This window comes from Melozone crissalis, unplaced genomic scaffold (genome assembly GCF_028551555.1).
Source record: "Melozone crissalis strain CALT ecotype California unplaced genomic scaffold, PUWL_Pcris_2 ptg000007l_1, whole genome shotgun sequence".
Classification (NCBI taxonomy): Eukaryota; Metazoa; Chordata; class Aves; order Passeriformes; family Passerellidae; genus Melozone; species Melozone crissalis.
The window spans coordinates 8733205-8747972 of NW_026535785.1; the positions used below are offsets into that span (position 1 = coordinate 8733205).

General features: G+C 40.4%; 1 protein-coding gene across 2 annotated transcripts; it reads right to left on the bottom strand.

The window, feature by feature from the left end:
- Window positions 1-2698: 2698 nt before the first annotated feature.
- DNAAF1 (dynein axonemal assembly factor 1) lies at window positions 2699-14729 on the bottom strand. Of its 2 annotated transcripts, XM_054296135.1 has the most exons (12): window positions 14463-14729; window positions 13254-13389; window positions 12366-12457; window positions 11288-11509; window positions 10399-10565; window positions 10023-10144; window positions 9373-9557; window positions 8647-8901; window positions 7935-8047; window positions 5171-5239; window positions 3738-4089; window positions 2699-3452 (listed from the first exon to the last, which is right to left on the bottom strand). In XM_054296135.1, exons 1-12 carry the CDS (start codon window positions 14599-14601, stop codon window positions 3355-3357), a joined length of 1950 nt encoding a protein of 649 aa, XP_054152110.1. In that variant the 5' UTR covers window positions 14602-14729; the 3' UTR covers window positions 2699-3354. The 2 variants fall into 2 exon arrangements, with proteins under 2 accessions (XP_054152110.1, XP_054152111.1); XM_054296136.1 differs by lacking the exon at window positions 8647-8901.
- Between the last annotated feature and the right edge of the window lie 39 nt (window positions 14730-14768).

The following is a 14768-nucleotide window of genomic DNA, read 5'->3' on the forward strand; positions in this document are numbered from 1 at the left end:
TTATTTTCTCTTAGATATAGGCAGGGCACTCCATACTTAAAAAATAGAAAAGGGATAGACTTTTCTGCACACACAATTTTCCATGTGCAGAGAGGGCTGAGGGAGTGCACTCTGGGTTTTGGTGCTGGCTAAGTACTTCACGTCCAGTCCAATGGGTTTTTTCCTTGGCTTTGACCTGTTCTATTTCCCTTGAAGATGTGCCTGTTGGTTTTTTGATGTGTAAAATCTGACTAAACAGTTTAATTTATTGGATCCCCTTTTTAGATGGACTCTCAGCTGCTCAGTGTAGGAGAGAGGCAGAATGGTTAGTCCACCATGTCCCACAAACTTTTCTTCTGTCCTTTGTGCATCTGAGACCAGCCTCAAAGGCTGAATTAACCTTCCCCATCCATGTGGTTTCTGACAACTGAGTTCCTCAACAAAGCAGAGCTTTGTTTTTTATGCTGTAGTTCTAATGAGAACGTATTATTTATCTCAGTATCTTCTACCTGAGTTGCTTTTCCTTAGGAAGGTTACCCAAATGCAGTAGGACAGACCCAGGAAATTCCATTAACTCAGGCCTCTAAGGGCTTAGACAGGGAGGTTTAAGCTGTGCCAGTATCATCTGAAGAACTGCTTTGCCTGCCTTCATTGCCATGACAATTCTTGGTTATGAATCCCATTTCTGAGCATTGTGGGCAAGCAGCATCCACCCCAGAGTGTAGCAAACCACTCAGAGGAGTGCAGGCTCTAAAGCTCCTCAATAAGATGAGCATTTTTAAAATGGACCTTCCTGTCACAGCCCTTTCCTCCATCCATTTATCACTATGTGAACACATGTGTTAGTTCAGAAACATTCACTTTTGAGCACATTTTTGCCCAGCTGATTGCTGTGCTGGGAGCTCTGTCACTGCCTTGATGGTGTGGTCTGTGCAGGAGCAAGGTTGTGAGAGCTCCTGAATTAATCCCAGCCACTGTTTTTGTGTTCAGGACTAAGGGAAAATTCCAGCAGCCCTCACTGGCCTGGTATTTAGATGATGTGCTTGAGTGTATCCTGGACAAGGTTTTTCTTTTTGACAGATTTGTGCTTAGAAATTTCACCTAGATCAGCCCATTTCCACCCTATTTTGCCCTTTCCAGCGATGGAAAGTTGTTAGTTGCACTCTGTTCACTTCTTTTCTCATAGGTAATTGAAAACTGCCTGGTGTCTCCTGACACTGACAGTGCATGTTCAAGATTTACACCCTTCTCTGAGCTTCCACACTCCAGGCTGCTGTCCTGTTAACACTGAATGTATTGATGCAACAAGGCATTTAAGCACATGCTTAATTTCAAGCTCCTGAGTAGTTTTCCTGTGTTTCTCACGTGCTTGAGGCTGGGCACAGCTCGTGTCTGACTGGATTGTCTGGTTGGGCTTGAGAAATGAGCCCCTGGGGGGGGAGGCCCGTGGGCACAGCCAGGTGCAGCCCTGGCTCTGCCTCAGGCTGTCCTCCAGGGCAGGCTCCAGCCTGTGCCCAGGGGAGCAGCCTCTCAGGAGGCTTCCAGGGCTTTTCTTTAGGCTTTTTGCTCTGCTATAAAAACATGAGATTGGAGCTTGATGGTGAGAGAGGAACCTCCAGGAGGAGCACTCAGGAGCCAGCCCTGTGCAGAAGGAAGCTTGTGTTCCTCAGCTTTTTACATTGTTAATTTTACTTGAAGGTGATGTGCTGAGACTGCGTTTTTGCACTATGCTGTACATTTGTAAAGTTTTACAGAAGACACTAATTAAACATGTTTCCTTTTTCTCATTTAGTTCTGCTTTGGCATTTCTCACTCCTTTTGTCTGTCCCTTACTCCCTTTCTCCTTCCCAAGTCCTCAGTGACAAGTGAAAATCATTTCCAAGCATTCAGATTCCCTTGCGAGAGCCCCCGGGTGGGTTGTGGTCACTGTGTGAACTAAATCTAAAATGTCCCATCTAAAATGTGGCCAAGTAAAAACAGCTTGGAAAAGCTGCTGAATTCTTCAAACTAAAATCCCACTCAGGGTTAGTATAGCTGGTAAAATCAGGATCACAGTAAAAGAATCTACAGTTCTTTAAACTATTTGCTGCCTTTTTTCTCCTCATTTGCCCTATTTTTCTTGCTTTCAGTGACAACAGAGCTCAAACTTCACTCTTGGAATTATTTTTTTAAACCTTTTGTTTGCAATCATAATGTGATCCTTTCTGCTTGCTTGTTTTTAGTGCAGTAAGTAGATACCAGGACAGGCACCAAAACACAGCATGGAAAATGCAAATCCCAAAGTCCTAAAAATAGTCCTTATCCAGTTTTCTGTCAGAAAAGGAAGCAGGTACATTTTTAGGATGGAGCTCATACAGGTTGGTGGCAGCATTTGCAGCTTTCTGAAGAGCAGATTCCTGCACCAATGCTTTCAGATACCCCTGTGCTCCACAGGCCCTTGGCTTACCCCCACCCTGTCCTGGAGGCCAAGGCTGTTGCCAGCATGTTAGAACTCGTGTAGGGGGAAAATGGATGAAATTTAGAACAATTGTGTTGTCCTCTCTGAGGGCTTTCACTATTTTGTGTTACTGTGAGGTCTGGTTCTCCTGCCACCAGATGGCACCTAAGCCCAGGTGATAGGAAATACATCTCCTCAACAAGCCCACAGTGATATTTTATTTCTTTAAATGTGCACACCTAAAGGAACTGTTAAATTTTATTTATTACAAATCATCACAGATGTATAGAAATATGAAAAAATACATTCACCTAAACTTGGCTATACTTAAAACACAGATCCTGAGACACATCTCAATGAAAAACAATAAAAGCAGCAGATAAAAGTGTATGTTTCATTACAGATGCCCTAAAAGGTAAAACCAGATTTTCTGTGCATGGATGCTCTTTCTGCATCTTTTTAGACATAAACAATCATAATGTCAAGGAACATTAGATCAGTAAAATATCCCATCAAGAAGCAATCTCATTTGCCATTGGAGTCCATCTGCTATGATGCACACTGGTATGGACTTAAAATATAAAACACCAAGTGAAAATACATGTGATTACAAATGGAATTTTTATTTAGTCAAATGAAACACTGAATTATGCTTGAAACTACATCTGTAATGAAACTCTGACATATAAACATGGAACTAAGGCATTTCTAGAAGGATGCAAAGGCACAAATAACACAAGACTGGAATAGAACCTCAAAACAGTAATTTTCAAAGCAGTGACCAGGCAGCTGCCCTGAGGAGCTGGAGCCAAGGGCAGTGAGTTTTGATATCACAGTGTTAGATCAGTTTTAACAAATGGTCCCACTGCCAGCCTCCATACTTTGGGAATATTTCCACACTGTGCTCCATCCAGATTTGGTCTGGTTTTTCTAAGTGATTAATCCAATCCACTCTCATCATCCTTGTCAGCTTGTGCTTTATGAGAACATCCTTCCCCATCAGCCAGGCCCTGTGCTTCTCTATCATTGCCATTCCCTGTTAAAAGCACAAAAGCAAAGGGCAAATGAAACTCACTTGTGGTCTTTAATACTGAAAAAAGAAATATAGAGCCCAATTTTTAAAACCATTTAAATGAAAATCAATAAGAAATTCTCTGTAAAAAAGGAAAACATTTTAATTCCTAATTTATTAGGATTCCCACATAAATAAAAGGGAGTGGTGATTGTAACTAGCAGCCTTCAACAGGAGCTGAACAGATCCTTAGTGTGTCTGTGCCAAACCCTGTTTTCTCTGTGATTAATACTGTCCCTGTAATCTTACCATCCTCTTCCCATGAGCTGGGGCCATCTGGTTGGTGACAGTCTGGTGACAGCAGCAGATGATCCTTGGGCTCAGTGATTACCTCTTCTATCAAGGGTTTCAAAGGGGCTCCCTCTTGATCTTTGGTCTCCAGGTGTCCTTCTGAATTATCAGGCTCTGTAAATAAGCTTTGGAGAAGGGGTCTTAAGTGCTCCTTTTCATGCTCTTTATGGTTCTGACATACATTTGAAAAAATTGCTGTTGGAACTTCTTCTACTGAATTCTCCATCATGCTTTTATTGTTTTCCTCTAATGCAGAATTGCTGTCATTTGTCACTTCAGAAATTATTTCAATCTTTGGGTGATAGTCCTGCTGTAAAGGTAGAAATGTAATTGAAAAATTATTCTTAGATATAAAAGCCAAAGGAAGGGTAAATATCTCTTGGATCCATGTAACAGTTATCAGCTTTAATGTGCTGTTCTCTTAAAATATATGGAATATATGCTGAATATATAAACTCTGCTGCTTTGTGAATGAATCTTAGATTAGCAATTTCTCAGGCAGCACCAATGAACTGACCATAAACTAATTAACAGTTCACAAAAAGAGCAGTGTGTGGGCTCTGTTCTAATATTTTACTCCGGAGGAACCTGACCAAAATCTTCATCTGCTTCATTGGAGAGCTGAGCAGCCTTTGGAGCAGGACAGCTGCCAACACATCCTCCTTCCCTAATCCTCTTACCTTGCCTTCTTTTAATTGGAGGCTCTGTTAACCAAAACATTTTGCAACCCTGTTATGAGTCTGTGATCAAAAGAGCAAATCAATTCCATGCCTTATGATGGCTGCAGGAAAGTTGGCATTATCTTGGAAGGACTTGTAAGAGCATGTCCTGTACCAGCCTGTCTCCAGCAAGGCCAGTATGATTCTGTGATCAGCATGAAAATCAAAACTGTGCTTTTAAACTTTGTTGTCCTCTTTTTTCTATTCTTTTTAGGCTTGTGCCTAAAAGATTAGTTTGAGCAGAGCAAAACTCTGAGGTGGACAAGGACTGGCCTGCAGTAGAGAGGAGGAATTTCAATTTCTCTGTGATTTCAGTTGAAAAGTCAGATTTTATTCAGCAGCAGGCAATTTGCACCATATTATTACTGGTACAGTATAATCTTTAGTATAACACTACATCCTATTAAGAAATTAAACTTATGTAACTGTTGCATTACTGATCATAAGTTTTTATTCTATTTTTGCTAGACAAGAATATAAAAAAGTCAGATTTAAACAAAGGAAGGTTTCCATGTAGATATGCACTGATGAAACCTTCCCTTTTTGTTTGTAAATTTGTACGTGATTGCACCTCCCAAACCAGCATTTCACAACTTGGATTATCCTCATTTTGCAAAACCTTTGTAAATGTGTTTAGGGAAGTTTCAGTACTGGAATTAATGAAAATATTACCTTTTGAACAAAGATTTCATCTTCTGGGAGAAACTCACTTACAACTACATCTTCTAAATCAGGCAGATCCTGAAAACAATCACAGATCAATAGTCAGTGAGACTGTCACTACTGTGACCCATGGCAAATGACATCTCTGGCTCATTGGACAACTCCTCCAAAGCAGTGCTCAGCAGGGTGTGAGGCCCCAGCCAGCAGGATGCCCCTCCATCCCCTCACAGGCACAGTTTGCTGTTAAGCACCTGTGGGAAAGGGAAAATCCATCTCTCTCCAGAAACAGCAAATGGGAAAGCAATAGCTCAAATGTCAGACAATGCTGTTTTCTACTGTGCTGTGTGATTATGAAAGAAAACAGGATAAAGAGTGAGGCATTACCAGGATTTTAAAAGCAAACATGGTTTATTCTCTTAGCTGTTTCCTGTCTATTCAATAGACTTAATCCCAATTGCAACCCATCTCTATGGGTAAGTGCCAAATCCATATCCTGAAACTGCATATCAAGTAAACTCTGTCAACCCAAATCCACCTAATAAACCAATGTTTTACTGTGAATGCCTCATAATTAAGACACAGAACTGCAAACTTGCTGAGAACTGTTTTTCCTCGGACAGGTCTGATTTCAGCTTTCCACAAGAAAATATTACCTCAGACAACAATCATTTGTTGACATGAAACACAGAAGGTGGGAATGCAAAATTACAGGTAGAAACTAATAGGTACAGGTACAGAAGGTGGCAAAATTACAGGTAGAAACTAATACCTCTCTGAAATTTTTTTAACTGTAGGTCAATACTGGGATAAGCATTTCCTTTTGCTTTTAGATATTTTTAGCACTTCATGACTTTGTAGCAGGCTGCTTAGCATGGTAGCATCAGGAACATCTATACTGTCTTGTGTGGTGAAGATTATTACACAATTAAAATCAAGAAAGGAAATTTCTCCTTCCTGATATGGCTGCAGCTAGTGCAGCATGTCCTGAAGTCACAGAGTTTTATAAAAATTGCATTAAAAATGTACACATTAAGATCTGAGACTACTGTGGAGTTTGATGTCAACAGGGAGATGCAATAGGTCTTGTTTCAGTCATCAGGTGCATTTGCAGATCAAGTACTAGATAACCCAGTCCAGGTATGTGGGAATGTGATTCTCACACTGCCAAGGCATGTGCAGCAACAGGAGCTTGTTTCTGCTTGACACAGGGATGTCACAACCACCCACTGAAATTCTCCTCCACTCTGCTCCCTTATATTCCCCCTGAGACCATTGGAAACTCAGGATATGAACAAGGACAGTGGTGCTGCTCCAGAGCCTCTCACCTTGGCATCTCCCCAGCCATCCCCTGCAATGTCAGCACTCAGGTTCTTTGGAATATCTGCACTAGGGTAAGTACTGCAGGCTCTTGGGAGAGGCTCTTTCTGTCACTAAATGTTGGAGAACAAGTAGCACAGAACACTGAAATGTGTATTGGTGTGTGATTTGGGTTTGGTTTTCCTTCTGTAGAATTAAAACAGTAGATTTTGCTTTTTACATCTCTAAAACCCCACAGATGTGTGCTTAAGAGTTACTTTTATAGTGCCTTGAAGTTTGTGCACAGGATCTTCCTATGGTGCCACAGAGCATCAAGGGAAAAACAAACACTGAATCAAGGAGATCTTCACATTGTGGGCACCTACAGTGTCACTACATATTTACTTCAGACACTGTAAGATCTTTTATTTTAATAATAATATTGTGCATACTTTAATTGCTGCCCCTTCTCTCCACTGCCTGTTTTAAACCTATGATTAAAACCAGCTAAACAGAAGGAGGCAGCAGCACACCCTCTAGTGAAGCAGTGGGCAGAGCCCTTCAATAACATGGAATTTTTGCCTGGGAAATTAAGAGCAGGGCAGAGATATGAGGCTTTTCTGCCAGCAGTTAACAATATACAGGGCATCACAGAGTGTATTAAGGCTCTGGGAAGGCAGAAGCTCAGAAGCTTTTATTGCTGATTATATCACAGTCTGACACTGTCAGTTTATCAGCAGTGTCCTAATTAGGACATGTTGAACAATTCTCCTTTGAAGTGAGGTTGTATTTTTCAGTGGTATCTATGTCCTCCTCATGGTTAAATGTGGTCAACATATTTAAATGTTTCATCAGATAGACATTTTAGATAATAGAAGACCATACTACAAATGTGAATCACTTATTATATATCTGAATAATGTACATTCTGCTCTTCCTGGAAACAGACATCAGAGTTCTATTTTGAGAATTAATTTATAGTATCTAATACTGCTGGGTAACATTTACAATGATGGGGCTGCTATTTCTTCCCTATGGTTCTTCTGAAATAGTTCACATTTTCAAATGCATATTTCATTTTAGTTTTGATTAAGAGGACAAATATGTCTACTAGATTCTTTTCACTGCATTTTCTGTTTTTAAATGAGGGCCCTCATTAGCTTCTCCAGAGAGATCACAGAGATAGAAGGTCAACTTTAGGTTTTTTTTAACAGGACAAAAGGATTTATAGGATAAACAATTTAAGGACAAAATAAGCTTTGGAAGCATTCTTCATAAATGCTCCACTGGAGAGAATCCCCTGCAGCTTTACTTTTTGGGTTATTCTTTCTTTCTTTCTTCCTTTATATTTTTCCTAACAGTAGACCTTTCCTAAAAACCTGCCTATACAGTTTTATTAGCCAGAATGTTACAAGAATTAACTTGGAGAAGACAGTACACACATGTGAACTTCTCCAAGTCTGAATCCAATACATACATCAAGAGAAAGCGCTGCCAGTGTCTCCAGTTTGAACTGTTCAATTTCAGCATATTCCTTCTCCCTCTCAGGAAGCTCAGCCTGGTCAGTAGCTGCCTCCTGTCCTGGTAGATCTGCAGAATAATCAATATCAGTTGCAGAGAACTAACTGAATAAAAAATGTCTACATTGCAAGCACTGCAGAACCAGACTGCTGGGGACTGGCTACCACTGCAGAATTCACAGCTCAACCCAAAGCTTGGTTTTTCTTTTATAGTCTGGGTCTCTCTTCTTTGTATAAATTAATATTTGCATTTTGCAATAATGTGTTCCACAAATCTATGAAAGTATTTCTCCATGTGTGAAGGTACAAAACCACCTTTAGAGTGATGACCAGCTTCCGGTGGCAGAGACTGCCCAGTTTGTGTGGGAGCAAGGGAAGTCTGTAAACTCTCCTGGCCTTTCACTAAACCTGGCGTGTTTGAGAAGTGGAGATCCACCTTTAAATTGCAGAAGTTGCTGGTTAAGCCTTCAGAAATTTACTATTTATTGTATTTAAAGAATATTTTACCCAGTATTGCTTGATTTCACCTTGTCACTGTGGAAATCTAATGGAATGTTTTTATGTATGAGTTGGTTGGCTTGAGCCACAGCAGAGAGTGCTCCACAAAGAGAGGCTGGCTCATCATCTCTGCAGGCTCAGTTTGCTTTGGCTTTTCCCTGTGTACATTACCATCTGCCTCCTGGCTGACATCTGCACAGTGAGAGTCTGGTTCCTGTGCATCCTCTTGATCTTCACCAGGCATATTTCCAGATGTGAAATCTCTGCTATCTTCTCTATTTGGTAGAATTGTTATCACTTCATCACAAGAATCAAACCCCTCATTTTTAAATTTCTCAGTCTTTTCTTGAGCTTCTTCTTCTGATCTATTTGAAGTTCCTGATGTATTAGAATTTCCATCACTATCTTTTGAATTTGCAGATGCTCCTACAGAAGAAATAATTTCATAAAAATTGCTGAGCTAATCTACCACTGCTCATATTAAATTTCCAAACACTACTGCAATGGGCTAGAATGTGCTCCTACTCTGAGCAGCTATCCATGGATGAGTAGTCATCCCAAGACTGCAGCAATGCTGTTTTCCCATCTCAACTCCCCAGCAAACAGAAATTCCCCACAAAAAAAAAATAAAAATCACCTAGAGAAAATGCTTAAATAATAAATGTCTGGTATTTCTAATACTTTGAAAAGGCTCACAAGTGACTACATATTTAAATACATCCTTGAGGATTTTGATGGATCAGCAACAAATGCTGGTTAACCTCTCCTTTGTGCAATCCACTTACTTGAAAAAAAATTTTTAGTTGGTAGTCAATCCAAAGATGTATCAGATAAAGACTCCTCTGCACATTCAAATTGAAGTGGTCACAGACATCTTCCAAAACAGTAAGCACAAACCTTCTTGGGTATCTGTTGCAACTCCTTCCATGCTCTTTTGCTTCCTCTTTTCCTGTGCTCTTTCCCTAATTGCTGCTAAAGCATCAATGCTATCTTGGATTTTTTTTCTCTCTCTGGTTTCCCATTTTTCCATTTCTGCTTTCTCAGCTTCCAGCCCTCCAACAGCCCAGGCTTCTGCACAGGCTCTAATGAAAACACAAAAGCTCACTGTAATACAGCTATAAAAGCCCACCTTTGTAATGAGAGAGAAGTTTAAAAGAGTTTGCAACAGCACAAAATAGCTGCAAGAGAAAAAAGCAGATAGCAGTGACAATCTCTTATGCAACAGGGATATATATTTATCTCACAAAAGAAACAGAGATATCCAAATGCTGATTGCTGATTACATCACCAGAGATTGGTCTGATCTTGGCTCAGCTGTTCCAGACACCTGCTCAGGTTCTGTTGAAATCAGGAGAAAAAATACACTGCTTTTTTCTAGGTATGTTAGATGTAGAACTCTGTAGTACAATACTCTTCTCCTCAAAGTCATCCACTTTTAAAAAATTGTACTGGTCAATCTTCCTTCCATGACAGTATTGACCAAAAATGGATGAGTGATTGTTAGCACCTGATTCTTACAGCTGTGGAAAGATGGCTGTGTTTCTTACCTGTCCTTTGGGAAAACTGGTCTGTCATCCAGATATGTCAGCTGTTTCAGTCGAACAGTGAGTGTTTTTCTATAGTTAGCAATTTTCCTTATCACCTCATTTCCCATCAAATTCAGCACATGCTAGAGAAACAAGGGAAACCATTTTTAAGCTTGAGTAGCAAAAACCCCAGTCTGGATATGCACTTCCTCTGTCATTTCAAAAGCAAGAAATTAATAAAATATCCAAGGTGTTACAGGTGATCTACCAGAAACAAACCAATGTTTAATAATGTTTCTTTTAGACTGATACCTACTGTGCACTGAACTACCCAACAAAGCCACTTGATGGGGTTCACCCACACACAAACACAAACCCTCAGCTATTTTTGGCTTACCAGATTGGGCATGGTCTCCAGAATAGCTACAATACTTGGATCACTTAGTTTGTTGTGGGAAAGATCAAGAACAGAAATACTTGGGCATTCCTGCAAGTGCTGGATGTCTTCCACTGTCTGTAACTTGTTGTGAGCGATCTGCAGAGTCTGCAGGACTTTCAGACAAGCTGCCAGACAAGAACAGTACAATGCAAGGAAAGGTAAGAGTTGTCACTTCACAAAGGGCTTTATGAGCAAGTAGAAAACTGCATTGTCAAACTAATAGTTTATATTGAATTTGGAGCTTTTTTCCAGATTTGTTATTCTGCTATATTTACTTTTTGACAAGGCCTCCAAAGCTGCTTTCTTCACCCCAGGAAAAAATAGGTGCTTGGTTTTAGGGTGGTAGTTTTTTAAAATTCACATTTCAAACTAAACAGTTACACAAAAGCAAGAGCTTGTGTTTCAAAATTCTCAAATATATGCAAGTAGTATGGTACAGAAATACAACAGCTGATGACAGAATCAATCTTTTAGCAGATATAAAAGATTTGGTAATCGTGTCTGCAACTGCCAAAGCACATCTAAACTGTAAGGTAAATGGTGAAAACTGGATTGTCAGCCTGTCTGCAACACAGACAAGTACTGAGATGGGATTAAGAAGTGAGGAAAAACTGCTTAATTATCCTAGGTATCCATGTGAAAGTAGTTTTTCTGTAGTAGCATTTTCTGTTTCTCAACATAGGTTTTATTCTTCCACAGAAGCCCTGTGGGTTTTGCTATGGATGTTGTGCAAAATTCTAACACAAATTAAAAATCCTTTGAAACTCGTGCCACTAACAAAAGCTTAGTCAGAGCTTAGGAAATATGGGCTTGCCAGAGCCTAAAACCTTGCAGCAACAGTTCTTACAGAGATTTTCAATGGTCCTGATGTAATTGTTACTGATATTGAGAGAATCCAGCTTTTGTAAGGGTTCAAGGTTTTCAATTTTCTCAATTAAATTGAGTTGCAGGTAGAGGGAACGCAGCTCTGTCTGAGCCTCCAAATTTTCAATTTTTCTTAAGCCATTGCATTGCAGCCACAAACATTTCAGTCCTGTATATTCTTCAAGATTCTCCAGTCGGTCAAATCCTGCAGAACAAAAAAGATGTTTTAAAATGAAATGGCATTGGCTGAAAATTGCTCTTTGGATGAGAAAATTATAGAAAAAAACCAGAAAATTATAGAAAAAACCAGAGCTGCTGAAACAGCATGAGAGAAGACTGGTACTGAAGTCACTGCTGTATTTCCACTGAATCCCTGGTACTGTTTATGGCCCATAAAGGGCAAAACCAGGTTGGTGCCTATTCTGGTCTGTATCTCAGCAGCCCTTTAGATGCTAAATAACACATAGGAAAACCAAGGCTGAATGTAGAAGGTAGCATATCCTAATTATCTTGAAGAATTCTTAGGCCAACAAGGGCCAGGTAACTGCATCATGCAAAAACCTGCTCAGAGATCACCACAGGATGAGTAATGTTCATTCTAACAATTTTTTTTTTCTTTCAGTAGTGTTTCAAACATGCAGCAAGTATTTACTGTTTATTTTCCTCTTGACCATTTTTACTTGGCAGTAAAAAAGTTCCAAAAGGTGGAAAAAGCTTTTTATACAAACCATTTAAGGAAAAACATTTTCCTCTGAGTGCAAATGAAGACCAGTATTTTAATTTACATTTCTCAAAGGCTCCTGTTTCAGTAAAAAAACCCCAAAAATATGTCCCTTGATTCCTACTGATCCTTTGGATGGCTCTACAAAGCAAGTTAGATGTACAGTTTACTTTTCTACCTTCATATTGACTCATTTTGTTTCCTAAATCCAGTATTACATAAAATTGTGTTCTAATTTAGAAGAATGACTAGATACCTTACTTCAGTGAGCCATGAAGTAGATTCCCTGCTAAAATGCTACTTGGAATGATCAAGCTAGGCAGTCATGTCCACATCTTACCTTTATAATGCAAGTACAGTGTATCATTTAGGTATGGGGTCCAGTATAATTTCTGCTGTTTACAGATGTCTAGCAGAATCTTTTTTGTCATCCTAAAATAGTACAGGAAGCAGAAGCAAAATAAAAAATGTATTTCAGTGCACATTCTGAGATCTTTGGTTTCCTTACAGATTCCATTGCAACACAAGTAACAATTCTTTCATGATAGACAAATAGCTACAGCTTTCAAAATTATATTTTAAAAAACCCACAAAAACAAGCTAGGTGTTTTTAGTGGGGCTTTTCATTTCTACCTTTGAAGTGAGTTATAGGAAAATAGGCAGGGAATTAGAGAGTTCATCTTCTTGGAAAGGGCAGCATGATTTTATGTTAGCTTCCTCTCCAGTTCTTTCCCCTGTTCCTCACTGCTTTGGTACAGGACCTTTGGAGGCAGAGCCAAAATGCAATATTTTTCTCAGACTAGAAAAATCAATGGTAATCAACCCAACATTTTATTGAAATGCTGACTCCAGAATAGCAGTCAGGAAAGTTTTGATACAGAGCTGTTGGTTGGCTGGGAATGCCACTAGGAATTAACAGAATGCTTTGTCTGAACTGAGTCAGAGAAATGGTTAAATCTACTGGCACATGACTTCCACAGGAGTTTGCACAATTTTCTCCAGATCCATTAAATGACTTCATCATGTGGTTAGAATGTAGTTTCTATAGTTAGCAGTATAGTAGTGGCCATAAACCCCAAACATCTGTCCAGATGCTGGAAATACCACTAATACCTGATTTAACCATTATTCTCAAGTTCATCTTCAAAACTGTTCTCCAGAACTGAGATGAACACACAGAATAGCAAAACTCCTGGTGATGCCAACACATCCACAAACAATGTATTACCTTACAGAGCCTCTCTTTTCTACTGTCCTTTGACTGGATGAGCTGGTTCCAGACTTCTGATCACTATCTGATTTTTGTTCAGTCTCTTGATCTGCTCTAGACGTACCGTTGACTTCTTTCTCTTGAGTTTTATCATCTTTTTAAATAAGAAAATGAATTGCAATTTAACAGCAAGGGTGAGGAAAATGTGTCATGTTGCCAATTGATTCAAAGAAATACTGAAGAGCACTTGAATATGAATTTCAAGAAAAGAGTGTTTTAACCAAGATTTCTGCTGAGATTTTTAATGAAACTTAACTTTCTTACACAACATCATAAAATAAATAGTAGCAATTGAGATCTGCATTTTTTTAAATCAGAAAGTTGAATAGTACCCATTATTGTTAATATTCTTATAATGTGCAGTCACAATAAAGTACTGACACCAATGTTCTGATGGTGTTAGATATTTAATATATATTACATTTAATCAACACCAATTTGAGTTTACTGTAAAGAGACTTCAGCAATGGTATTAGTCATCCCAAGCACTGTTAGTCTAGCTATTCTACAAATTTACCCTTTCGCACTCCTTGAAACTGCCTTTGATTAATTCCAATTTCAGTGTTTGTCTCTTCAGATACTTGCCCTGAACTTTCTACTTGCTCTTGTAGTTCATAGAGAAAGTGCTAACAAGATGATTGTAGCAGTTTACTTAAATACGACTGTAATTAAAACATAATAATCGAACATGTTTAGTAACACAAGAGGCACGGGCTGAAGCTGAAGTACAGGAAGTTCCACCTGAACATAGGGAAGAACTTTACAGTGCGGGTGAGCATGCACTGGAGCTGTTTGCCCGGACAGAGCATGGAGTGTCCCTCCCTGGAGATGTTCCGGAGTCATCGGACACAGCCCTGTGCCCGGGGATGGGAGCTCGGACCAGGGACCCGCTGTGGTCCCTGACCCATCCTGTGCCTTGTGACTTAGAGCTCAGGCTGGCTGTGTGATTGCAACACTGGAAGAAACACTCCTCCGGCAACAGGAAAGAAATGGCGGGAAATGAAAAAAGACCATAGGAAGATAGGAACTGAGTGAGTGTGCCTCAGTTATGTCAGGATTTCCAGTGACTTTGCTGGCAGGAAGCACACACTCGCATTTGCATCCAGATCAGTGTGAGCAGCCGTGATGTGCAGGCTCTGTGTGCTGGGGAGAGCCGGAGGGGCTCACCTGTGCTCACAGCGCTGCCCTCACGCTCCGTGTGGGCACCTCCGCTCCCGGGCTCGCCCAACGGCGCCTCCGACGCCTCAGGCGCCGGGACCTCCTCTGTGCGCCCGCTGTCCGGGTCTCCAGCGGGCGCCGGCTGCATTCTAACACCCCCGAGCCGGTGTGCGATTTACGCTCTGCCTTTTTCAGACAAAATGTCCGCAGGCTTTAGTCGGCGGCACGCGAGGGACGGAGCGGAGCTCGGGCCGCGGCTGCCGCCTCAGCCGTGGCCATGGCGACGCCGCGCGCAGCCCCACAAGGCCCCGCGGC